The sequence below is a fragment of the Triplophysa dalaica genome, chromosome 16 (genome assembly GCF_015846415.1).
Source record: "Triplophysa dalaica isolate WHDGS20190420 chromosome 16, ASM1584641v1, whole genome shotgun sequence".
NCBI classification, from domain to species: Eukaryota; Metazoa; Chordata; class Actinopteri; order Cypriniformes; family Nemacheilidae; genus Triplophysa; species Triplophysa dalaica.
This window is the reverse complement of record NC_079557.1, coordinates 12702928-12730841: the sequence shown is the minus strand read 5'-3', so window position 1 is coordinate 12730841 and position 27914 is coordinate 12702928. Positions and strand designations below refer to the sequence as shown.

The following is a 27914-nucleotide window of genomic DNA, read 5'->3' as shown; positions in this document are numbered from 1 at the left end:
TTTAAAGGAGAGAATAAATTATGTTCCTGCGCATGTATGCGATCTGATGAGGAGCTGCAGATAGCTGACATTTCTGATTAGTGGGTTTGTTCATACTTCAGATTTCATTATCACCCCACCACTGACTGATGAACACAGTACTCATCACTCAGTGTTTACCACATGATGTGCTGGCACATAGGTGTAAATATGCAGGCAGTAATAGGCCTGTCTGCATGGAGATATGATGCACTTCAACACCCATGATGACACACGCCAAGCCCCAGAGGGCAGTTATCAGAGCATACCTACTTTATATCGCTCATTTTATGTATGCTGTTTCTGGGAGCAGATTTGACGTGACTTTCACTAAAGGTGTATGAACATGTGTGTGATTTATAGAACGTTAATAAGGCCATTACAGTCACTCAAGCGTGTTGCTTCAATGTTAAAGTGACAGTCTTTTATTATTTTATAGTGTCTTTAGAAGATAGCTCTGACTGTGAAGTCAAATTGAATAAGTCATGTTCAATTGACCACATGTCTGATGAATTCTGTATCAATGTGGTGAGCATCTTTCTATCACATATAGTTATGGCAGAGAAATGATTGTGATTACACAGTGTGACAATTTTTTTATTTTGCCTTTTTTATACAATTCAGTGGTGCAAATTATTGTAGGTAATATTAATTTTCATGTTGCATAAAAGTTTTAGTCTATATACAGTATATATATATATAAACATACAGTATATATATATATATATATAAGAAACAGTAATAAATTTTAAAATATATATGTTTCATATTATTCTTACTAAGAAATATAAATTCAACATGATTGACTTTAAAAAAAAAGATCCATTTTATTTACAGGTACATTATTATTTATTACATTAATTTTATGTTTTAGAATAATACTTTACTTATTAAAACTTACTGGGATTAGTTTTGTAGCTAAACAAACTAAAGTAAATAAAAGTACCCACTGTATTTGCCTGGAATTTTTAAACAAAATATGATTTTATCAACCAGCTTCTTGAAATCTTGAGATGTCTTTTCAAACACTTTTACGGCACTTTTGGGCTGCTTTTTCTTCATTTTTTGTTTCATGTCATCTATTTCAAACATACTTCTTTATTAATCAATTGTGATGACAAAATAAATATGTTGGCACAATTACAGTTTCCACTTTAAGGGATTTTGCATGAAATGTTATCTTCAGTAAATTATTCCCTTTATCCATTTCAAATATAGAAAAAAATCCCCTCAAGTGACCTTAAACTTATGAATAGTAGTCCAACCAATACCCCACAATAACACACTGTCTTCCTTGAGATATTGCTTTATTAAATACCTTGGTGTAGGCTTGTACGCCATAATCTTTTTGAATAGCTTGCCATGTTTTCCGTACCCATGATAAATTCAGGGTAAACAAAAAGCAAGCGTTTTTTAGAAGGAGGGATAATGCTACATGTGGTTACCAAGCCTTGCAATTGAAATGTATGTTTTTAAGTCAGTTTTTGCGCTTAAAGGAAACCTGTATTGCACTCAAGCTGTTGGCAGGGCTTTTGTATGAAAATATGTGTGTTGTCAGGTATGTGCAGGCATTGGACTGCTGTATGAAAGTAAAAGTTATCTAAAAGGAATGACTATGTCTAGAGATGATAAGTACATCTATGTGTAGGTGATGCACAGCAGGAGGTGGGCTCAGAGAAGTCATTTTTTATGTTGTTGAGCGGAGTACGTCAATGCAGGGCTATAGAATTTATCATCAGCTTCACAAAAATCAGAGCAGATGATTGAACGAATGAATGAATGACATGCAACAGGGGTAATACTGTAGCTCTATGAAATATCAAATACATTAAGAAACAATTACACAAATTATGTACGAGGGCCTTTACCCATGTCTTCTGAACCTGTCAACAAAGCTTACACATTTTACAGAACTGCAGTGAGATACTGGTCCAGATCAAATCCAGCAGGTTATTGTATTGATGGCAACCTGATCTCTGGTGGTCCCATGTACTCCAACACACTGATTTAATCACATCTGTCTTTACAATCATTCAAAGTTCCATCTCTGTGATACACTGATTATATAGAGAATATGTTCACACGTAGCAATATGTGACAAACGGCATGCGTGTCCATCTGTGGGGGTTTGGTCTGGAGGAGAGCAGGGGTGGTTGACAGGTCCCAGGTGCCGATGGCTGGGTCTTAACGCCCTAGGGAGTTTGGAGAGTGGCACCTTTCCATGAAATTCAGCTGTTCTTTCGCCATGCCTCAGGCCCAGCGGAGGTCTCTTTGATGGGCGGAGGCAGACACCTGCAGGCCTCGTGCCCCACAGGACCTCTGATGTCTGACTCACTCATTCTGCCAAAATCACTCACCTGACACACCTCAGACTCAACAGTGACATATACATGAATACAAATAAATATGCATTTGGACACACAAACTGAAGTTTTGATAGATGGAGTTAGTTTGTTGCTTGAGACAACTTCTCTTCCCTCATTTCTTGTATCTAGTCTTGCTGTTCATAACAGCATAATAACTTCCATTTCCCCCCCAAAAAATGATTAATTAGGAATTATTGTTTGATCACTGAATTTTTTTAATGTTCTATTTGACTTTGAATTTATTGTCTCCCATTCTTGAAATGTATTTGCTCCATACAGTCATTTAAGAACACGTTTTAACAAAGATTATATATATTTACAAGATGCGCCACTGCTATTACAATGAATGGGAGAAAAGCAACTCTCAATATGGCCGCTCTAGCAAAGAAAGTCTCGCCTTCCAGTAAAAGATCCAATTGGCAATCAATTAAGACTGACGATTCTATGGGGCGGAGCTTATGTGAGGCGCTCGCTAACCTGTGCGCAGTTGCCGAAGCAACTATGAAAATGGTGTTAGTTAGGTTTTTTGTGCAATTTAACCTTAGCAAACCAAAGTTATGTTTCAGTCCCTATTAGGTTTAATCATTGATCAGAAATAAGCTGTTTAATTGTGATTTTTGCTATATCTGCTTTCCACCATTCCACTAGACAGGACTGTTGACTTGCCAAGACGTAGATAGCTGCCCAGAGGTGTTGCAAACATGGCCGCTGAGTGGCACGACTTGCGTTAATGGACTTTGGTTTTACTTGACCGTTTTTGTCTGTTCACGGATAAAATGTACTTACTTATGCACATATACATAGAGAACTTTAACGTGTGTGTCCTGTCAGTTCACACAGAGTGGCCTCACTTTCACACGCCGTTACAAACACCCACATTCTGAGGTCAATCTATCCATCTACTGGCAAAATTGAACATTACTGTATATAAAAGCCAACGCTGGATACAAACCGCTCCATAGGAACGACGGATCAAAAGCCGAGCTGAAAGGACTTGCGGATGAATGCGACAGCTTTGTCACAGCGCACATTCAGCGGCTTCGGCTGCTTTTGTATAGAGCGTGTGGGAGAGATAGACGGCAGAAGATTGATTCAGACCTGTTGCCTCGCACCTATGTGAGGGCCATTGTGGGCATAGGAATGAGAGATGCCTTTTTTGCTTAAACACTTTGATTGAAAGAGAGGGAGCTCCTCTGTCAGTTAGGTGAAAGCCAGTGACTGATCTCTCTTTTGGCTCAGGGCGGAGCCAGCTTTGATTGACGGCCACTTTTCTTTCCTTTACATCTCAATGGCTCTTTATGGCATTCCAAGCTGAAAAGTCTTTGTTGACGTACAAGCTACGTTTCCCGTCTGGTTAGTATTTTATGGACGAGTTGAGGCACCGCGATATCCAGACGTGTCTAATGTCCCACACGCTTGATTTTTTCTTAATCGCAGATGAACAGTTGGGTTGAGTCTACACTAAGTGTCATGGTGGCAGTCCTGTTCTCCTCATCTCCTCTCATGGCACACCCTCATTAGTAAATAACTCATTAGCATGAGGTGATTAATCACTCAAAAGGAAGGGCCTGTGGGTGACAGGCTGCCGAAATGCTGTTTGCTTATGTGTGTGCGTGACTTTCCTTTCGCTTAAGAGCAGCGTTAAGGAGACGAGGGATACAGGTTAATGAAAGAGCAATAAAGGAGGCGTGTTCTTATCTCGCTCAGACAAGATTTTCACCCAAAATTAAAGTTTAATTTGTCTCATCGTCTAGGCGGGTGCCGTCCTTATACCGGAAATTTGTCCTTCTTTCATATCTTATTCGTGTATGACCCCGAGTTGTTCTTTGCTATCTGTTGCGTCACACCAACAAAAAAAAGACACCAAGTTATTTTAAGTTATAGAAATGCCAAGTTTTCATTTTACAAGGGAAATATTTTACTCATCTTGACATTTCAAACCTGCGTGACTTACTTTCTTCTGTAAAACACAAAGGAAGATACTTTGAAGAATGTTGGTATCCAAACAGAGGCAGTACCCATTGACTTGCATTGGTTTTGTGTCCTTACATTAGTTGTGAATGGGTACCGCCATTGTTTGGTTACTAATATTCGTTTAACACTGCAATGTGTAAATTTTTTAGGTTATATCACTTGTTTAGGAAGCACTCTCTCCTTACCCTAGTAAGATTCACTGTTAGTTTATAATAATGATTTACGATTCCGGTGCTCTGGTTGGATTGCGTGGGAAATGTCAAGTTGTTTCGCCTTTAGGGGGTTACGTCATGCACATAAACAGAAAGAATTGTAGCCTGCTAATCGACTGTTGCCAATTGTACGCTTTACGTCAAGTTTTAAATGGCCATTGAACTGGTTTTGTTACACAGGCAACCCAGATTCAATCGTGCGGAGGCAACACAATCTCACAGCAATTTGTGACTTTTTTTCGAGGTGACTTATTTGAAGGAATTTATACAATGCCATTCGTATGTTTTAGTGCTTTTGGTTTCGCAACAGTGAAAATGTTAGGTTTAGGGGTGGGGGTCATAGGGGCTTTAGTATCCTTTTTTCTAATAATAATCTATGTTTAATATGAATTATTTGGCTTATTACCATGTTAGTAGATCATTTTATTTTCGGTGCTGTATAAATACCATGATATATGAATATGGTAATCATTTTAGACTGTCATATAATGTATTAGGGTGCAATGATAATACCATCTCAGACTGTTATTGCGTCAGCTCAGCAGTAATGTTTTGTGTGGGCAGAACAAGTCACTGGCTCTAGTAAAACCATACCGAGCCCTTTTTAAAATGACACTGTGACACACCACACTGACCCCATCCACCTACTGTACATAACTGCTCTTTATTTCCTTTGCTCTTGCAAATTCGCATTTTCTCTCTCTTTTCGTGCTACTTCATTTGCTTGTTCTTCTCCATCAAAGAAACCGTGTATCCCCTACCTCTCCCTCCATCTCCCCAAAGATTAGTAGGTGTATAGAAGAGAGCTATAACCACGAGATGAAGACAGAAGAAGTGAAAGAAGAAGATGGAATGTGAAAGAGGGGGAAGAGCTGTAGGCAGCAGCCAAAGATAGTTGCATAGAAAAATGGATCCCCATGTGGCTCCCTCTCTTTCTCTCCTTGTTAAGGGTAGAAGCTCCATCCAGCTGGTCTGTCCCACTGGTGTCACATCATACACTTCTGCTCCGTGTTGAAGGATCCTCTATTAATTACTCGTAATTTTGCCTCCTCGAATGTCACAGAAGGCCGCCGGTTAATCTATGGCTTTATCTGCAAGACATCATCAGCTTCATCCAAGGCTCTGCGAGCCATATCTGGTTTGCACTTGTAGCAAGCAGAGTTATCCTGTGTGTGCTCTTGGACAGGGTAACTGAACCAGAATGGCAAATGATGAATTTCTGTTACTGCCCTGAAGTCAGTCTTATCTATACGTCACAGGTCAATTGAGTAATTTGCTAGAGAGGGAAATGTGTTTGGTTATGTGAAAGCAAATAGAACTGGAGATCTATGTAGAATGTAGAAATAGTTTCAATCTGTCTCAACGGAGCTTGATAGAGTTCAGCAAGAGTTTGTTGCACGGCTATTGCCACAAAATTGCAATGAACATCAAAATACATAATACGCACATCTACTGCCAACTGTAATTCTTTCATTGCAAAACTAAAATGACTGTCCTGTAAAGTCCTCATTGTTTAAGGGTATTTTAGGCTGATTCCAGGAAAACATTTCTGCTAATTTTAGGCCAAGGGGACTACACTGAAGATGCTAATATATATATTTTTCCATAATCACATTTGTGCTTTTGCAATAAGTTTACTATTATTTTAAAATAAATAAAACATTTGGTAATTCAACTAGTATTATTTACTTTATTATTCATAAATATATGCATTAATGTTCAAAACGTAGGTTTGTTTGTACTGTAATGTATTTATAAAATATTTATTTATAAAAAGATGACAGCTTTTTTGTATTAATACGTTTTAAGTATTGAATGAATTACGCATGTATTTTTAATTAATATTTCACTCACATTTTCCACCATTCGATCTATTTATTTATTGTACTTTATTGTTGAGCTGTAAAAAAGATTTTTCTAGAGGTTACTAGGTTTTGAAACATTGTAATTCTGTATCTATTTTAATGCATATCACCAGCTGTTTGTCTATTTAAGTATTCCTCTCGTGATCACTTGTGCTATAGATGGGATTCCTCCAGTCAAATGTACAAATTGTTTTGACTCAATGGCTGTGTCATTCGTATTATTGTTAAAGACTAGCTTCCCATTGCTATGTGCACATGATGGGCTGCCTCTCATTGTTGCCATGAGGATGCTGTCTTGAGTGACAGGCATGGGGGCCGGTTTGGCGAATAACTACAGCTAACCATCGCATAACTATCAGTCCATCTCCAGCTTCACAATGGCAAATTGTATACACAGAATTGTGAGCATTGACATACAAAAATACCTGTTTATATAATAAAGATTGATGCAATAATAGTCGCTAAACAGATTTTTGTAATCTCTACATATCTATATGTAGGGCAACAGCTACAATTCTTCTTTCTGTCCTTGTTCATGAGTAGAGGCGACCCAGATGTCAAAAGTGCCTAGCGAAGCATTTTGCAAGGTACATGGGTCTCGAGCATCGGCCATCTATTTTCCCCAGGATATTTTTCTTGGTTGATACTTTTTCTGGGTTTTCTTCCCGTCGGCGGCTGGCTCCCCAGGGGCTTCCCAGGAAAGGTTAACTAGTTTTTTCTTAAGCCTTCACGGGAAGACAAATGGCTGTGTTCAACCCACGGGTCCCTTCACTGCCCATCCCATACCTCTTTGAGCTCATTCACATTCACTTCCTCTCACCCTGGGCGAAAGGGAAGAGCAAGCCAGAGATGAATAGAGAGACGAAGGAACAGTGAAAAGGAATGGGTGTGATGTAAACGTGGTGTCATTGGAACTCACAGGATTCTGAGATCTGTTCCACCCTTTATTGTTTGACCTTGTCCCGTTTTGCCTTTATAGGTAAAGATATAATGCGCTTCCGATTGTATTTTTAACCACGTATCACAGGCAGTTTTTGCGCATCTCATAATAATCTTGAGTACCTCTACAGTAGTATTGCATACGTGGTATCTTCTGAGAGTATTTAGTTTGATCAAATTTATAAAAGAGAGATACAGCTGTACGATTATTTCCGGAAAACAGGAGATGCTAGAGGTGGGACTAGTGGGGAGAGTGGGATGGAACTACAACATGAGCAAGCAACACATCATCACATTAATCCCTTCGTGTTTTATACATTATGCACGTACACGCCAATTGCCAACAAAACACAGACGTATGACGCATGCATGTCCGGCATCTTTTAGCATTGGGACCGTGCCATCTATCAGTTTCAAACGATCTCCAAATCCAGTGTTATATCGACAGTTTATATAACATCTTCAGTGAAATGCCGTGAACAAACAAACACACCTTAACTTCACTATCGCAAGTTTACGACCTGCAACGCAACCCATTTTGACGCCGGGCGCAGATAGCCATGACGGTAAGCGTGTCTCACTCGTCGGTGGGCTCGTGGGCGGGCAGGGATCCCTGTGATGACACAAGGATCCAGAATTAGAAAAAAACTTTCCGAAACAAGTTGGAGTGCGGGGGAGTGTATCAAGTACAGAAATACTACATCATACGTCCAACTCGTTTTTTAACAAGTTGACCATGTTAAGCTTGAGACGCCAGCACGTTCAACAGGGTAAAGTCAGAATGCATGAAATAGCATGATAGCTCCGCTTTAGGGCCCATTCACACATAGGACACGAGGATAATAACTATAACTGCAAAGATAGTTTTAAACATTTTTGTAAATTTGAGAGTAAATTTCAAAAACTATAAACATATACACAGAAGCTGGAACAAAACATAGCAATATCCTCCATTGGTTTGGATGCTAATAGTTATTGTTATAGGAAACATGAGTGAGAAGTAGAGTTCCCTGACACTATGGTCAGCCGATTATAAGTTATGTAGGTAATCAAAGGTCAGTAATGCTTCTCAAAGCACTTTCAGAAACAGGTTAAGTGTGCTGTAAGCATGCATGTGTACACGCGTGTGAGCGAGCGTGTGCATCCACATCTGTTTGAAATGATGGATGGGGTGGTCGATGGAGCCGTCAGGCCGATACAGTGTGTGTGTGTGTTTGTGTTTGAGTGTGGCAAGCTCTCAGTATATTTAAGAGGTGTAAGTGCTGTGCTCTTTTTCAGCTCAGCGGGTTGGAAGCCTTTAGGCTGAATAAGTTCCTTTAATACTGCAGGAAGGCTCTGTCTGCATTGATTACAGAGCTCCATACTAAACGTGAACGCCGTCCATCTCTGCTCCTCTGCACACCAGTCACTGCACAGCATCATAGTTCAGGGAAGACACAAAATGCTCTTTTTCTTTTTAGGTCTGCATTTTATTTAGAATTTTTTTCTTCCTGTAGCTCCACTGGTAAGCACTGCAATAGCAAGGTCATGCGTTTGATTTCCAGGGAACACACAAGCTAACACAACATACCCTCCATACTCTGAATGCACTATAAGTTCCTTCGAACAAAAGCATCTGCCAAATGTATAAATGTAATTGCTTTTACTTGAATGTCTTTTGGTCATCTTGGCATCGAATCATTTCTATTCTCTAGCAAGTCGAAATGCATTTCCAATTTTAATTCGATACAGGATTCATCATTCACAACACTTAACATTAATGAAGAGCTGATAAAACACTGTATCTGGATGATAGGTCCTCTCTAATTACTAACACAATGAAAGGGGAGTGTGATACGGGGCGAGCGCAGATGAAGGGACCTGACATCCAGCTGTCGCCACTTTTAGCATTGTGGTCTTCCAAAACTCCTCTTTTCATTAGAGCCCTCAGTGTGTTTATTGCGGTATGTTTGTGTGTGGCCAGATTGCTTATTATATGTACAAGATCCAGTCCCTCCCTACGGCACTGTGAGTCCAAGGAGGGTGTGAGAGAGAGTCATTTGAGTAGATTAGCTTTTTGTCCAATCTGGAAGGGTCAAACGGTTCTAAATATAGAGGCGTTTCAAATATAGCCACTTCTGCGTGTGAGTTTGTGTTTGGCTGATTCAGGGACAGGAAGCGGGAAAGATCTGAAATGAAATGCATTCTTGAGCTGGATGACATCAAATCAGCTCAGCTCATCTGTAACCCTGCCCTCTGTTGGATAGAGCAGGAACTACGGCTGCCCTCCTCTTTCAAATTTCCCATGATTCACTTTGAGTAATTTTTTCATGCATATCTCATGTGTGCAGTGTGACCTTTGAGGTGGTCAGTTTTAAAGTAAACAGTAATTCCAAATTGACCCCATTTATTTTAGTACACATTCTCTGTGCATAATTTATCAGCGCTTATAATTCCAAAGAAAAAATATTTGTCTTTGTAATTTTTCATTAAAATTTAATGACTCCACATTGCCTTTTCCTGCCATTTCACCTTGATCGGAAGGTGAGTAAATGATGACTTCATTTTTGGGTGAACTATCCCTTTAATATGTTGTTTATGCCCACTGTTGGTGGTAACACAGCCTTTTCCAAACCATGACTATTGGTAATGCAGTCATCAGATGTTAATACTAATAGAATAAAAATTCCGACAACAATCACAAATAATGATGATTTAAAGAAGAAATATTACAATTGAGATGTAAATATGCTGTGGTGGGTAAACTTGACCTTCAGCCTGCGTCACAAACCTCTTTAACAGACTGCACACACACATTTTTTTTCTTGTATGTAGTCACATTTTTCACAATTCAGTTAATGCATAAAACAAGTCCAGTTCCACTTGTGTTCCCTTGCTACTCAGAAACTCATCACATTAAGAAACTAAAATGGGTTTGGAAAGCCAATTCATGACGAATTTATCTTTCTGTATTTTCTTTATTCCGACTCTTTCCACTCTGAATGGTATCATAATACCACCACTGAAAACTTAGACCTTCCCAACAGCACTTTTCATTATTTATACATTACACACACGACTGTTTGCTCTGACTATCAATGCAAATAAAAACCATCACAGTGCCAGCGGTTTGGGTTTAGCTCAGCTGTAATTTCGAGTGTGTGCTCAGCGAGAAGTGTTTGTGTGTGGCGTTCAGAAAGCTTGTCTCACTGGATTGTGTATTACAGCACTCCGGCTCAGTATCAGATCATGTTTCCGCGCTCCAGACCCGCGCGACCGCCGGATCCCCAATCTAATATTCACATATCCTGTGTTGTTTGCATGAAAGCGTGGCGGTACAAGGTTATGTATTTTTAGCCGCACGCCGGTGCTTTTTAGTGTGTCGTGTTGTGTCAGCCTGTCAGTATCTTTGACTCTGAAAGCCCTCGTCTCCAAGGGTAGACTTGTGCACGTGGAGAAGTGCAAATCTGTCTGTGATTTTTAAAGGGTGGATATAGAGTCTACTCATAGCTTGACACGTTCCCATCTTGACTAGACTGAAGAACAGGCGCAACCTGTCTTGTTCTTTCTCTCTCGTCTCTCTTTGATGAACATGCTTTGTCACATTCCGTCGATTTGGCCATCAAGCCCCCCTGTTTTCTCACTCCCCCCGTCCTCCCCCTCTTTCTCTCCTCCTTGCTACCCCACGCTCCTGTTCTTCCCCACCTCTCTCTCTCCCTCCCTCTCTTGCTCCGCAGCGATGCTGTATATTTCTTAGAGCTCACAGTCTGTGCGGAGCTACAGTCATGTGCAGATGTAGGATGGAACAGCCCTTCGCATTCTTCTCTCCGCGCTTGCCAAGATGCTGAGAGAATTTTATCGCACATCAGTTTCCTTTCTTCAGCTTTCATCCTCTCATCTGTATCTTCTCCGCTTACCTTGAGACCTTTCCTCAGTGTGCCGGTTCGTGCAGTAGGACGCCGCGCGAAGGTGCCATATGTGCGTAAAGTTGTGCGAGAGAGGGCGTGCAGAGACTGAGAGGGCATAACTGTTCTTCATCTTTGGTTTCGGAAGCCCCACGCCCCCTTCACTCCAGCTGCCTGCCGGGAAGAGAGACTGCCGGGCGAACGCGTCCGACCGCTCGGGCAAGAGTGGAGAGGAGGAGAGACAGAGGGGAAGACACGCGCTTGGAGCGATGCATCACTCAGGCAACACCAGCAGTCGAGCTAAAGCGCTCTCTCAAGAGACCGGTAAGAGATGGAGCACTGCAGAACAGAGAGAGCGTATGTTCGTGTGTGTTTGTTTAAGAGAGCGTACAGGGCTAAACGTACAAGGAAACTACTTTAAAACTCACAGTAGATAACCTCAAAGAGCATCATGTCTGCATATTTGATACAGGAGGCGAGGGATCACAGATAAGAGAGTGAACGTTCATTGGGAAGCTCAGATCTGTTTTCAAACGCTAACGTCTGTGAAACGTCTTTTTAAGGTTGTTTGTGGAAGCGAGTGGCATTTCAGATTGATGTGGGATGACAGCGGATGACATGAGTGACACTTGGGTGACAGCGGCAAATGGATGTGTTGATACGCTTCCACCCTCTCATTTATTTATTCATGCATGTGCGCGCTTCAATATTTACAAGCCTGCAGTTTAGCCTCATTTACCTCCCAGAGTAAACTGCCTAAATTGGCAATTTCGATCAAATTTGCATTTCGCTTGAGAAACAAAGTAAGCGGAATGTTGTTGCTGATGATGAGGGTTTGAGGATTGTTTTTGGGGGGGATGCAACGTCTTAAGGGAATTGCGATATCACAAAGAGTTAACTGGTATACTTGTTGTCTTTGTTTGAAATTTTGATGGTTTTTCGATGAAAGGCAGACAACATTCAGGGATGGAGTGCCTGGGGCAGCTTGTACACAGATATCTTTTTTACAGTTTTACTGACTGAAATGTTTGTGAGATGGTTGGTCAAATAAGGGATGTGAGGAGGACATTGTGGAAAATAGCTTGATTGTGTGATGCTCCGTCATCTGTCTGATTTAATATTCCGATGATCGCAAGTTCCCATGGAGACAGTTTGGATGTGAAGTGTCCTCGGTCATTATCTCGATCTTTGTGAAAAACCTTGACACGTGCGTGTGTTACAATTATCACGTTTTTGTGTGTATTATAAACCACGCTATAATATCATTCATTTTATCAGTTTTCAAATTGGTTTATATAGTTCACCCTTTTTATTTGAGGGTACATGCTCAAAATAAAACATACCCATGTATACTAAAGATAGCTTCACTTTGGTTTTCTTTCATTTGGGCACCATATGTGACTGTCTCAGCAGAGATCCGTGTAAACAGGCCTGACGAGACAGAGAGGTGAAGAATAGCGTGAGAAAGAATAAAGGTGAGAAGTTGATAATAAACCTGATGGTAGATACGTTTCAGTAACTGTATACATCATGGCCCAGGGACTACAAACAGATCAAACTTGTCTTAAATAGAACCATCTGCCAAAATTGGGGTTGTGTGTGTTAGCTTGTTGCTACATAAGTTAACCAGTGCTCAGCCCACGCAAGCACCGGACGAGGACCCTAAATCGCTTCTGAATGACAACAGAGTGCTCATGTGGGATTGCAGAAGTCTTGAACCTGTCTTCGAAAATGGATGGAGTTTAATGGCCCCTGAGTCTGTATGTTTGTTGACAGCTCATTTGATCTGACACAACTGACTGTGACAGTGCAGGAATAATAAAGATGGGGAAAGTTAATTGGGTCTGTTTACCTCGCCGAGGTGGGGCCTGTTTGGGGCGAGGAGGACAGCGTTGCACCCTCCATCAGGAATAGGGCGAGAAAAAGATTTTAATTGAAAATATGGATTCTATTAACCTTGCTGCCCTGGGCTCTCATTATCATCTCATTAGTGCACAGGAAAGGTAAAGAACAAATTCTATTATTGTTGCAATAGGTGATGATTTTTCATTTACAAGGTCTGGAGTGTAAATGCAATCTCGTGCGCTGTGGATTCTCCAACAGCTCAGATTGACAGACACGCTTCTCTCTACAGAGAATATGATGCCTCGCTCCATCTGAGACTAAACATGCACATACAGATGTTGGTAAAAATACATGTGATTTTTGCGTGGTTGGACAGCTTTATTTATATGATACATGGCATGCACATTGCACGGGCACCTGAGTGTATGTTGTCTTGTGCACTTGTGTCAGCGCGGTCATTCTGGACGCATTATCACCCTGGGGCCATGCGCGCGTGCAGGGCATGCTGGGAGGCTTGTGAAGGGGAGAAAAAAGGAGAGGAGACAGCGTACAAGACCCTTGCAGTCAGCTGTATGCTCAGCGGCAGTCAGACCGCCCCGCTCGTCTGAGCCTTTGAAACGCCCCCCACCAAACCCGTCAGAGAAATTGGAGAATTTTAGAGAAAAATATATACCCCGTCATTTTTTCCCTCCTCCAGTTTCTTGCTCTGTTTGACATCCCCTCCAATCCTGCTGCCTGTGCTCTGTTAATCAGACACCAGCCCCTCCTGCTGGAAGCTGAGGGTATTGCACGCAACCTCACGCAGGCACCAGTAGTACAGATGGGTGCGACGTTGTGCATTTAAACCCAGAGCACAGCGTCAGCACATCTGAAACCTCTTTTGTTGACAGAGATGTGTGACGGACTAGATGTATTCGCGTCGCTTTGCTTTTTTTTGTGGTCACTAAACAGAGACAACTCATGTCGTGCTTGATCGTGTAAGGTCTGATCTTCAGATGCTGTCTCTTAAAAACATTAACCATGGATTTACTATAGTCATGTTTTGGGCCGATTGTATACTATTTTATTATCATAGCTTAACTACAAATTACGATTATTTGTTATATAATGGTTATTGTGGAGAGAGACTATTGTAAACGCATTGTTGGTTTTATTAAAAAATATATATGGTTACTTTAAAGTAAGCGTGTGTGAACTACAGTTGGCAGTTTAAAGGAATAGTTCAACCCAAAATAAAAACGATAGCATTTATTCGCCCTTGTGTAAAGAAGAAAGTGACCGGTTTATAATGACGTACTGTCCCTTTAACAAATATATTTGAATGATGTAATTATGTACTCGTTATTATGCATAACACGGATCTTTTTTATTCTGATATTTTTCTACAGTTTTGTTCAGTCTTGAGTATTTTTTCATTGTTGGTCTATGTACAATTGTAGACAATAGACTTTGGCCATTATGTTGCGAGTGCAACTTTTAGAAAGGTGTCCCGAGACCCCCTTGTTCTATCACATTCGGTTTCATTAGGTCAAGCTATTTTTTATGCAAAAAATCTGTGTGCAGTCAGCCTTATTATTTAAGGCTTCCTTAAGACAGACTAGTGAACTAGTCGAATATAAGAAGTGTGTAGTTTTGTGAATTCCTAATGGGGCCAGCGTGATAATGTCCCCTGTGGGCTTGGAGAATAGAGCTTGTGTGTGCGTACGTGTGTGTGTCATGGGTAGGCTAATAAGCATGTGTGTGAGCAGATGGTTGTAAAGCTCTGTCTGATGTGGGTGCTGCTTGATTTCCATCTCAACCTTGTGAAGCCCACACGTCTTCTCTCGTTCTCTCATTCATACCCTTTCTGTGTTTTTCACTCTTTCCGTCTCTTTTCTCCTCTCTCGCCGTTAACCGTCGGTTGTAAACTCAATGATTGACCTTTACACTGACAGAATTTACAGCTTAATCACATCCACTGTAGCCGGCTCTCCTCACGGCCCGTCGATGGTCCGCACTGTTTTGCTGTCTCACTTTTTCAATCTCTGACCTCTTCACACGTTTGCTCATTTTTCAGCACTTTCTATTACCGTAGCTTGTCTTCCATTCAGTCTGAGTGGAGTTGTTTTATTGGGGAGGTTTGGCCTGATCGGTGAGGGCGGCATGTCCTCAATCGCACTGAAAGCGTTTGTTTTTTCACTGCCACAGGAAAAGGGTTATGCATTTTGCCTTCTGTGTCCTTCAGAATGAAGGTCAGTTGGAGATTGAATCCAGCCTGCTGTGTCTCTGTGGAGGTGTCAGGGTGGATGGAGGACAACCTGTGTTGTAATTCAGACGTCTGAGCCTCATTGGATCAAAAGGAGAAAAAAGAGAACGAGAGTGAAAGGCAGAGAGAGGGCGTGCTATGTGTGTGTCACATGTACACACATTTACTTTTTCTAGTAGTTGGACACATCTGAAATGTCACTATGCTTTTGCCTTGTTTGGTTTCTTCTCTTGTCTTGTTTCTTCAGTTGTTTCATTTCTTCTCATTTGTTTCATTTCCTTTTTGGTCGTCTTTGTTAATTTGTTTCAACTCTTGTTTGGTCTCATTTTCTAATTTTTTTCTCGTCTCAGTTTAGCTCATTTAATATTTTGTCTTAATTTCTCTTGTTTAATTTGTTCTCTTATCTTTTTTGTCTCTTGTTTTATTTTTTGTATCGTTGCTCTTTCCTGTCTCATTTTGTCTCTTCTCTTGATTTAGTTCTTACCTGATCTTAATTTTTCTCCTCTATTGTTTCGTGTCTTCTCTTGTTCTATGTAGTTTCTTATCTTATTACATTTATTTCGTCTCATCTCTTCTCATGTTTTGTTTCTTTTCTAGTCTCATCTCTTATTTTGTCTCATCTTCTTTTGTTTTGTTATTTTTCTCATTTCATTTCATCTCATGTCTTATTTGGTCTCTTTGGTTTAGTTGATTCTCGTCTCATTTTGTCTCTTTTCATCTCTTGCTTAATATCAACTCTCATCTCATTTTCTTTCACCTTGTTTTGCCACTTCGTCTCTCTTGTTTAGTTCAGTTTATCTCATCTCATTTAAGCTCGTCTCCTGTTTGGTCTTCTTTTCAGTGTCTATCTTTTCTCACTTCCTTTACTTTTCTTAGTTTGTTTCCACTTCTTTTGCATTCTTTCTAAGCCGTGTTGTGAAGGCGATCTGTTTGGTGTGTGTTCGTTCAAACCTACACTTAGATCCTGATAAGCACTGACACACTGACAAATAGGCACACATTTATAACAGACACGCCTTTCTCCCACAGCAGACAAGAATCTGTCAACACACACTTACTGAGCTTAGTCACAATAACAATGTGCGTGATTAGCCTCGAACACTTGAATTTTAAATGTTTATACCACGATATATGAAGCGGTATGAAACTCTGCCTATGCCCACATAATGTCAGATTTTAAATATGCAGTTGAGTCATATGTGAAAGTGAGGTGACTGTACAGTTAAATGATTATCTCTGTTAAATTCAAATGCCTAATATCCCTTTGTGACACACCGCAGACATGGTCAGTCGCTATAAACTGCATTTGTTCTGTTGTATTCAGATGGTGTTATAGCCTGATGAATGGGGAAAAAATGAACACGGTGACGTCTGGGAGAGACAATCTCTGAAAATTAAGTGCTTAAATCCATCATTGGTTAACTTGTCGTCTCCTTCAGTGTGAATGTTTCCGTACAGTCACATATACTGTATCGCGCTTAAAACAAAGAAAAGTATTTGCAAAATAGTGTGTGTCTATGTGGGTAGTTGACAAATATACTCTACAAGTGTCCTGTGATATAGCAAAAATGTACAAAACAATATTATATTATTTTATATTATTAACATTTATATTTATGATAAAAGAAAAGAAGAGAGATTTCTCTTCATTGTATTTTCCAAAATTTTTGCTGTCACACCATAAGACACATATACCGTTTTTGAAAACTACCCATGTGTGTTTGCATGGGCAGTTTGACCAAAATTCACATAAAATATAATTATTATATTAATAAATTAACTTTAGCAATTAATTAACGATTATAACAAAATTACCACTTAAACCCTCGCCATTAGGTTTATTTTTTCTTTTCTTTTTTCCTTTTTCACATTTTTCCTTTTCCTTCCTTCTTAACTTCTTTCTTTCTTTCTTTCTTTCTTTTCTTTCCATAAATGTAAATGCAAGCACCTCTCATCACATATCAACTTATTATTGTATTTTTATAATATAACTACGTGGATATATTTACCATGGTATTGCTCTTAACCAGTCGATCGATTATATTTAAACCTTTGTGTTTAGTATGACTTATATATAAAGGCATTAATTTTCTCTGCAGTAATTTGGCTGCTGTTTGTGTGCGTGTGTGTGTTTGACTCACTGGCAAGATGGCCAGTTTCACGCATCACTTCCCTGCCTGCTCGCTGAAGCCCTGCCGCCGCACGCGGTGCAGTTACGTGAGCTCGCAAACCACCGTTTCCACACCTCGCCGTGTCCCATGAACCTTCCCTCTCCTTCACCTAATCTCTCCTGCTCTCCCCGGTGATGTAATCTGGTTCCCGCGATTGCTCATGGTCATACATTAAACTCATTGTGTTCCAGATATATCGAGTCTCTCAGGACTACGAGACTCACTACCGCCCTAGCACGGAGAGACAAAGCCCCCCGGCCAGCACTCATTATGCCGTTTTGTGCGGGTATTCAGAACGTCTACCATGTGGTTCAGGCAGCTGATGCCGGGCAAGTCAGTATCGTTGAGCTTCTGTCATTGTTTAATACAGGAAAGCCTCCAGGCATTCGCGGACGCGCCTGACAGCTCGACTGTCAGCACACATCGACCTAAAGATCGCTCTCTGCGACCAGCTGTCAGCGGTGCGGCTTTTCACCCAGACGTGAGCAATTGCGACGAAAGGAAGAAGCTCACCTGATCCCAAACTCGAGAATACACACCTAAATGCAAGCACAGGTGAAAATGACGCTCGGTCGGATCCGTTCCCACTCTGTCTGCCGTTGACGGGGTGAGAGTAGTGAGTGGGGGGAGGTTAACCACCAGCGCTTGTTCCCCCTCTGCTTACTCATCTGACATCCGTATTTTGACTTCAATTTGAGCTCTGCTGTCGAGAAGATATGAGACTGAAGATTGAACGGCGTCTGGCTTGCAAAAAATGTCAATTGAAAGCAAAGAGAGTGCTAATGAGCGAAGGATTCAGGGAATAGATTTTCGCTTTTTATTTTCACCTGAGAAAGATTCTACACAAATATGGTTAAATGTGAGGTTGTCACTATTTGAAGGCTAAATTGTGTCAAGTTACGTTTTTCTATAAATGTTTTACTATCGACAAGTTTCTGTGTAGTTGGGTTTTTTCTAGAATGAAACCCATTGGGTCTTTGTAATGTCCGAACCATAGCATCTAAAGTCTGTGTGTGTGTTTGGTGGACAGATGCCAGTGAAGGGAGATCTGTGTAAAATTGTGTATTGAGTTATTATCCGAGTTGAATATAATGACAGGGAGAGAGGCGGTGGCAATGTGACCTTGCCCTGGGGACGATAACAGCATGAAATCCAGCCTCCTGCATCTGTGTGTGTGTTTGGCTCTGAGGTATGGCAGTCAGTTAAATGGGCAAAGAGGCTTGGAGATGAGGGGGCAGTGTGGCATTTTCATCCATCATCCTTGATCACCCTGTGACGGCACCTTTCAACACTGAGCGCATCTGGCATTCCACGCATACACACACTCATGCCGTACTGCATTAATATTGTATGTACTTACATTTGTGTAATTTGTGCATTTTCACTTACAAGTGATGTCGTGCTTGTGTCGTGGAAGTTTTGCCCTTTCGGGATATTTCATCCAAACACAAAAAATATATATATCATTGTTTATCCATCAACATGTCATTCAAAAGCTGTAAAGGTCTTTTTCTTCTATAGAGCACAACATATTTGGAGAAATGTATTTTTTTGTGTCCATATAATGGAAGTCATTAAGAAGGATAGGTGTTGCATGGTTATCAACGTTCATCAAAATATCCTCTTTAGTTATCTGCTGAATGTAGAAATTATGTCACACTTGAACTTATGTAAGTGCATTTAATTAATTTGCATTTACTGTAATAAAAAAATCAAGCCAGATGGAAGTTGCAAATATATAATAATACACCATTTTTTTAGAACAGACTAATCATTTCAAACTGATCATTGCTAATATATAACCTAAAAAACGCTGTTTTATAAAATTATTTTGCCTAAGAAAGTGTGTTTGTGCTATATATTAAAGGTTAACGTTATAAACTGTTCAAAAACTTTCCAGGGTGACTGCATTTGCAAAGTTTGGTACTGTTTGTGAGCATTATATGCGTCTGTCAGTCTCATCGAGCGCATGGATTGCACTGAAGTAACACTGGGCCGTTCTTGGCCCCGTGCCATCAGCAGCAGCGTGCTTTTAGCATTCTTTGCGCTGTCTCCAGATTGGTATTGATCTGCCATCCGCTCCATTCATTGCCAATTCTCTCGGCAGCGCACGCCAATACACCTGCCCCTGCATACACACACGTACATATTGGCACACTGTATTAACAGGTGTGTTCACAGGTTTATTCACATGCGTAGAACTAAGCACTCCATCGCATTCAATAAACAACATTTAAGAGTTTGTAGGATCCGGGAGCTTTGTTTTCCAAGTGATGTTTCCTGCGGATCGGAGATACGCTCTCTCCTTGCTGCACTTTCTTAAACCTGGCAGGTGTGGACACAGATGGTCTACTGGCTTATCGAATATCAACACAAAAAAAGGAAGAAAAACCTTTTCTGTTCCTAAAGTGCTGCCGTGGGGGAAGGGGACGAGTTCTTTTCTACGTTTTGTCCTCCCAGGAGTCCATGTGTGGGCCTGGTGCACCGTCTCACCGTGCCAGAGTTGAGGGTTTGTCAATGACAGGGCTTTGAATTTCTAACAGATCAATGGGTAGAAGCAAAGGCTTGAGCCAGTGGCTTTCTCTGGAAGAAAGTCCATTTCCCCCCTTTTCTTCGCTATTGTGACGGCCCAACACCCCGCTGTCCACATTACGCCACACACACACCACCTACCTCTGCTAGGTTTTGCTGCGTTTGCTCTGCCAGTGTGTGCGCTGCAGCAGTTTTCTATGAGTGGCCCCGCTGGTAAGTGCTGTCAAAGCCAGAGGAAGTGCAGTCCGGCTCTGCGAGACATGAATTCGGGCAGCGCCGCTCCCCGCCAGTTCCATGCAGGAGTGCAGCTCTCGGACTTTGATTTGGAGTGCTTGTGAAGGATGTGAAGGCTGATCTCAGACCTGTGCGTGCTGCTTGACACAATGCGGGAGCAACCGTTGAGCTTGAATAGTGAAATATTGAGCAGTTTGAAATACATTACATTATGAAAGTCAACGGCAAACAAACAAAAAAATAAAGTTTAAAAACAATGAATCAAATTTCGTTGCTTTTTTTTAATTAATTTTTTCATTAGTCAGTGATTGGAAATCTACAGCAAATTTACATACATGTGATCCAAGTTATTGCCAATTGATACAAGAGTAACTTTTGACCTTGTGGACATTTTGGTTCCCATGAGAATAACAGTTTATAAATCAAACTAAATGGTGTTTATTTAAAAATGTAAAAATGCAGAAACATTTGTGTGTTTACATCTATGAAAATTCCACATAAAACATGGAAACCCGTCATGTGTGTGCACGTGTGTGAGTTTTCTTCAGCTATTCAGAGAGATCACAGACCTCCTTCTATAGAATACTAATGAGAATATCTATCAGTAGTCGTGCTGTATATTACGGAGGAAATCATACTGTCAGACAAAATCCATTCCATTTGAGTGTCTGGAATGTATTGTATCATGTGTCCCTGTAATATCATGCATACGGTTCATGACCTGCATTTTTACCGTTGCATCAAAGGCCATTTACATGCAGGATTGCAGAATTGTCTGTTTGGTAGAATCATATTTATGTCTGCATGCATGTGTGTGTTGTTATGCGGACCGTCTGCTAGCACATGGTATACGTGTTATCAGTCTTGGTGAAAGCATATCGCTATCATTTGCATATCCTACGTCTCTAGCATTCGCTCTCTTTCTCTCTCTCTCTCTCTCTCTCTCTCTCTCTCTCTCTGTGAGGACGTGGGCTGAAGGATTAAGAATGTAATGCCAGCTAATCCTGCAGGTAGACTCCCCGACTTCACCTAGATCACCCTTCCTCTAGTGGGGTGCGCAGCAGAGAGGAACAGGGACATAGAGAGAAAGAAGAAGAAAGTAAAGGCACATGATTGAAATGACCAACGCAGAGTTTTGTCAGCAAAAATGTGACAGTCATATTTTTAGAAATCGTATACTATACAAACATTCTGTGCAGATTCTTCTGTTTGTCTAATTTAATACAAATATTTCATCATTGACAGTTATATTATGAGCATAACATTTAATATATATTCAAATAAAGAACATGAAAAATGTGTTGACAAAATTCCACAACTGTGTGAAAAACATAAGCTTTGTTATTTTATCATCCAGTGTTTTTTTTTTGCATAATAATTTTTTTTTATTTTTTATTTTTAATGTGGCCTTTATTTTTGACAAGACAGGAGAGGGAGAGACAGGATGTAATACAGGGAGGAGAGAGTGCGCCTTGGGATCGGGAAAGGACTACGAGTCCACACAACCACTGCTTGGGCGTGTTATTTTTTGCGTAAATATTTATTTCTATTACTTCAGATGTAAATACGATTTTACTTCCCACATTTTCAATATGATCCAGAACACTATACATCCAATGCAATCCTGTTTACATTAACATGCATTCCTAATAAAACAAAAAGCATAAAGGAGAGAGAGAGAGAGAGAGGGAGAGAGAGAGAGAGAGAGATGAAAGGAGATAGAGTTGTGGGTGGGTGGAAGGAGCTCAATGTGTAGGTGAGTGTGGTACAGAGGCTCGGGGCATTAGCGCTCTGGGCCGACTGTGGCTATCGATCTCAGGCAGGTCAGCTGATAGGGATGAATCATTCTCCTGCTGTCTCATTAAACACCGCCTGCTCTGCCCTCCACACCAGTACTCCTCTCTGCTCCTCTCTTCTCCTCCTCTCCTTCACAATTCTTCATCTTGATTTCTTTTTCCACATTTAATCCTAGTTAAAAACATTCCCTGCGGACACTGTTTACTGGTAAATGAACCTTTAGACCTGAGATAATGTTGCTGTTTTTAGTTTCTATAACAGCTTTGTTTCAAGTCAGAAGTGGATATGGAGATCTGTATCTTTTTGGTCAAAAGATTAGTGAAGCACAAGAGAGATTAGTTGTGTAAGTGCCAAAAGTGGGGTACGATTGGCGTGAAAGACACAGAGATTTGTGTAAAGGGGTTGACCTCGAGGAAAACCTGGAAATATCGAAATTAATAATGTTCATTTACTGGCCTGGAACCGTCATAAAAAACAGTTTTTTTTTAAATATAAGTCTCTCATGTTGATATTTAGGCATCTTTGACTTAAGGTTTAGTTGTAAATGTTTTTTCCTTATGTGTAGCACATTTTAAATAATCATAAAAAAAAGGTAATCATACAGAAAAGTCAGAAAAGATAAAAAACTATTTTGGAAAATTCGTAGATATTCATGGTAAACTGTGACTGGTATAAATTCAGTTATTACTTAAATGTCTTGTAAATTATGTCAATAGGATTGTGGACTAAGTGAAAAATGTGCCATGCTGTACAGTATATGATGTTATATGATGTCAGAGAACAAGACTAAACTTTAACCCATAGAGTTGATTTTACATTTCTCTCTAATTTCCTGTAAATTCTAAACATTTAGTTTTTCTAGTGAGCTGTAAGAATTTCAGCCTCCACAGTGAATGTTGGAAATACCAATATCCCAATATTAGTTTTGCCACCAGACATATGCTTTCCATTCCTAGCTTCCTATTCCACAAGCACATTCATCCCGTTGATTTCTGGGAAATTGAGTCTTCCTTTTTACCCCTCTATGTTTTTCAGACTTGTAGCCAATAGACTGCAATGTTTTCATGCCAACTTGCTTTAGTTCAGCAGAAATATCTATTACGATCATGGTACCAGACCTTAATAGGTTGTTGTATGTGACGGGGGACGGATGAAAGAAGTTGTTGAATACAAGTTTATTAGTTTTTTTAGAACCGTCTACAAGAATCTCCCCCTCTCCATCCTTGACATTCCCAGAGAAGACTGTCCCTAGGGGACGGCTGATAGAATCAATGTTAGGGTTGATTAGATCTGAGTGAAGACAGAGTTTATCTGACAAACATATTATTTGTTTTGGTCTGTAATCCTGCTTTAAGGCTGTCTAACAAGGAGCTCCGCTTGATTTAAAAGCAAACAAATATACGTATGCTTTTATGGAGATGATGGGTTGTGGATGGGTGTTTGGACATGATGAAGAGCTCTTAATGGCTCTCGGATATATTGATGAGCCGAGAAGTGTGTAAACTAGTGCAACTGGCAGGCTATATCTTTGTAATATCCCCCCTCCTAACAGAGAGAATATTAATGCCCCACGCTTCTCTACCGCATGCATCTGCTCACTTCCCGCTCCTTTTACAGTTTGCGAAGATGGCAACTGCATACCTGGGTGTGTGTTTAAGGTTAGATTTATATGTCTGGTTAGCTCTCGGGAGCCTTTTTGCCTGGGGGGTGGTTTTCAGGGCTTTTAGATATATGCCACAAGACCCTCGAACAAGAGCATCCTTCAGCCTCCAAGCTCTCTCTTTGCTTCCCTGCCGACTATGCCTTGCAAGGCTGCGATAAACCGTTAGAGCTAAGTCATGTTGCTAGTGATCAATGTTGAAACAGACGTCTCCTGGTGTACCCAACTCTCTACAGTCATTAGGAAATCTGTTTGAAGGCGATGCTCAGCGGGCCCCGTGGGAATAGACAGCTCTCTCAGATATTACACCTATAGAAAGTGGTTTTGATCTTCAAACGATGCTAGCTGGTTTTTATCAGATCCGTTTAAGAGTTTCTTTCTCTTAACTGCCGCAGAAAGAAAGTGCGCCGCAGTCTTTGTGTTATTGTTGTAATTAGTCATAATGTTTTTCATTCGTTTGAGCCCTAAAGAACGAGAGAGATTTTGTCTGGTTAATTACAATGCCCAAAACGTTTTCTGCTTGGCTGGTGAAATGAGGTTGAGGTACAGAGAGCACATCATTAAACTTGTGAACTGTAGACGTTCCGTGGATGAAAATTGAAGTCTCAGAAGAGAAGAGTAGGGCATGTCAAGAACATCTTCAAAAGAGTTTTTGAGTGAAATGACTCATTTCTGATTATTTTGTGCATTTCTTACTTGTGATTTCTGAAACGTTTAGTTGTTTGGTTTGATTTGTTTTGTTTAGGTCGGTGGGATTTTGTCCTCTATTTTAACAATTAAGTTAGGAGAGGCTTTTATCCAAAGCATCCAAAGCAACCATATTATGGTTTTAAATGAAAGATGCCATAGCAGAACCTTTGTCTTTGAACGGTCCCTTAAAGAACCTTAAAGGGGTGCTGCAACGATGTGTCATGCATTCTGTCTTCTTTACAATGTTAAACGTGCTGTCTTCTCATGCTTAACATGGTCAGCTTGTCGAAAAAACGAGTTGGGCGTATTGCTAAAAGATGCTGGACATGAACCGCATGTGGTGAGTGAAACTGATGTCTGTGTTTTTGTTGACATGTGCTTTAGTTAAGCCTACCCCTCTCCCCCACGCACGCCGTATGATTTCGAAAGTAATCGTACAGCTGTATCTATCTTTGATAAATGTGATCAAACAAAATTATCTTCGTAGATACGATGTATGCAGTACTACTCTATAGCTACTCATGATGAATATGAGACCCCGTGTGTTAGGGCTGCATTACTGTCAGATAACATATCTGTTTCACAAATGCTTATTTGTAGTTGAAAAAAGTTATTTAGACTATAATAAATTAAAAAGGGTTCTTATAAGAAGCTTTGATCGAATGGATTGAATGGGAACCAAATTGTTAATTCTGTGGCATCGCTGTCAAGAACCTTTACTAGCACCATGTTTTTACATTTACAAATTTGCCACACACTTTTTGACTCTAAAGTGGTAGTAATCTATGCATTTCTTTTATCAGTATGTGTGTTCCCTGGGAATGAATCCATGACCCTTTGTCTTACTAACACAATGCTGTATCAAATGATGAGCTACGGGAACAAACATTCATTCAAATATAAAATAAATCACAGTCAGAGTAATTCTAAGGCGGCAATGACATGAAAAGTGCTCCAATCCAAAATAACAAGATTGTTTGGACAATATTGAAGTGTTTTATTGTTTTTATAATTGTTTTGTGCGTTAACGAGATTCAATTCTCAACTCAGTGATGAGGTGTGCTTTGGATTTTATCATCCGCTGTGCAAATCGCTACGTTAGCTCGGAACAGTAATTGCACACCTCTTTTTAAGGAATGCCAAACACGTCAGACGTCTGCAGCAGTGGGCTTTGTCCGTCAAGTGTCAATCCGAGCCAAATGCGATTTGTGCGTTATTCCAGCGCGCAGCGCTCTTTATTTACAAGGAAATCTTGTTACCTCCGTCTGGCTGTTAATCAGAGGTGTAAGGTTTGTGGAGTTATTTCTCACTCTCTCGTGACTCTCAAGGTGCTCTATCTGCTCTTGAAACTATTACACAGACGTGAAGGCGAGAGCAAATGTGAAAGCAGGTGTAATATGAATTCTGTGCAAAGGCAGGGAGGCAGGAAATGAATGTGACGAGATGAGAAGACGGCACCGCTTTGTTACGGATCTCAATTAGAGCCGATTGCAATGGGAGAGCTCCAAGTATTGATCTCGAAAGCATAGCTTTCTGAAAGATTCGAACCAGCAAATGTCGTTCGGTGGAACCTTGCTATTTGAAACCTAAATCTTGTTTCCCTGCTCCTGATTTATTAAAGCAGTCATGCGGGGGACATGAGGCAAAAACACAAAAAACACAATTTCAAGTGTTATTTTAGCTCATTTTAAACTGAACAGCAAATAAGTGTTGACATTAATACATGCATAAATAAATATATAAACACAAAGGCCGCGGTATCAAAGGTTGCTGCTGTTGTTATTGTTGTTTGCGGTTTTCCGAGCACTTGACGAGAAACTCATTTCAAAGTGTTCGCCTCCTCAGCATCTGGGTCAACTGAAGGCAGGAGTAATCCAGACAAACAGGACATCACAGGCTGGGTGAAAATAGATTATTGATCTGAGGCCGGGACTAAACCGTTCTGACAGCAACTCTCCTGTTTGTTTCACCACATTCACTTCTGCTTGTCTGCGTGTGCCGCAGGAAGCTCAGCCCACCCCGGTGCGTGGAGTCTGATGGGGCTGGTTCGGGTACCAGGCCGGTTAAATGTGCCGTGTTAGTGGTGATGGGTCAGTTATTGAGCCGGTTTGAGGTAAACATCTCAGAAGAGCCGAAACCACAGCTGTGGTCAGCTGGAGCAAGAATTGATTCACCAATGCATCAGGATTCTTTCTCGAACGGTTGCGGATCGATTCTCAAAAACTTAATAACTGGAATTTTGAATTATTAATAATTCTGTTTATTGAAAGAGATCCGCGTGGCAAATAGTTAGATATACAAAGGGACAGTATGCGGTGTTCAGCAATGCGAAATCAGCACGTGGGCATGTGTACTGAGGACTTAAATTGTAAAGCACAAAAAAAATAAAATATTATCATGATATCTATAGATTTTCTATTTTATGTTTTCTCTTTTTTTTGCCAGTGAATCACACTCAGAATATGAGTGGAGACAGAAACATCAGATTTGTCAGTTTTTTTTTCTGTCCCCGTCTAAGTTTTACAACCCCATACCTTTGGAAAAAAACTGTCGTTGACAGTTGTTTTGGAACCTAACCAAAACTCTCATACTCCTCGTAAATTGGACAACATGCACGTTTTAAAGCATGTTACATTAGATATTTTGGAGAGTCATCATCATTGTTTGAAGAGGGAGAACTGCATGCCAGAAAACAGAAGTGGTTTACCGCCGTCATGGAATACGACTGGTAATTAGAAGGAGAGACTGTAGAAGAGATGTGTGGCCTCATCGAGAAGCCTGGCTAATCAGAACGGCTGGCGTGGAGATCCAGAGGCAGGCCTTCACCGTCTCTTGAGCGCTAATGAGAACGCCAAGGAGAGCGGTAGATCAAGGCCGACTTTCTTCCCGTCATCCTTAGACTAGTTAGTGGTGGAGATGGAAATCCTGGAGAAGCTTTTCTCGTGGCGTGTCTGAGATGGGACTGTTTGCCTTGACAGCATAATGGTGGCGAAAGGCGGTAAGTTCTGGCACGTTGAGTAGAGAGTGTGTTGTTGGAATCGGTGACAGACACGTTGATGTGTTTGTGCTCTGATGCTGAATTGAGCTTCCAAGCAGCTGAAAATGTAAATCACTGCCAATTTTTGCACCAAACATGAAGCTTTGATGCTATTTATTAGTTGCTAGCTTGTGTTTGGCATATGTTGTATAAAAAATGAAATCAGGGCCTTTTAACTCATTCCCCGCCAGGCCTTCTAAAAAAAATGTTTCCAGCCTACGGCAGCGTTTTTTCAACATTTTCACCCAACTTTAATGGCTCAGAGTAAATTTTCTGTTAAGAATATATGGACAAACACAGTCTCATCTTTTAAACAAAAGAAACCGTATTCTTCTATCTTCATTTGTTCGTTTTTTATCACTCCGTAGATGTGGGTAGGTTTCTTCAAAAATGCATCATTTTGATTAAACAGCTGAGATAATGAACGTTTTTTGTCAAAGATTCC

The 27914-nt window shown here is 40.5% G+C and overlaps 1 protein-coding gene across 3 annotated transcripts in view; it reads left to right on the top strand.

Annotated features, from left to right (window-relative positions):
* tenm2a (teneurin transmembrane protein 2a) overlaps positions 1-27914 on the top strand; it is a 514782-nt gene that overhangs the window by 365443 nt on the left and 121425 nt on the right. Inside the window, exon 1 of one of the 3 annotated variants that reach the window (XM_056769447.1) lies at positions 11365-11582. The exons of the other annotated variants lie outside the window; for them this stretch is intronic. Coding sequence (XP_056625425.1) covers positions 11528-11582 — 55 coding nt within the window. The 5' untranslated portion in view covers positions 11365-11527. Of the gene's footprint in view, positions 1-11364; positions 11583-27914 lie in introns of those variants that run through there. 3 annotated transcript variants of the gene reach the window in all.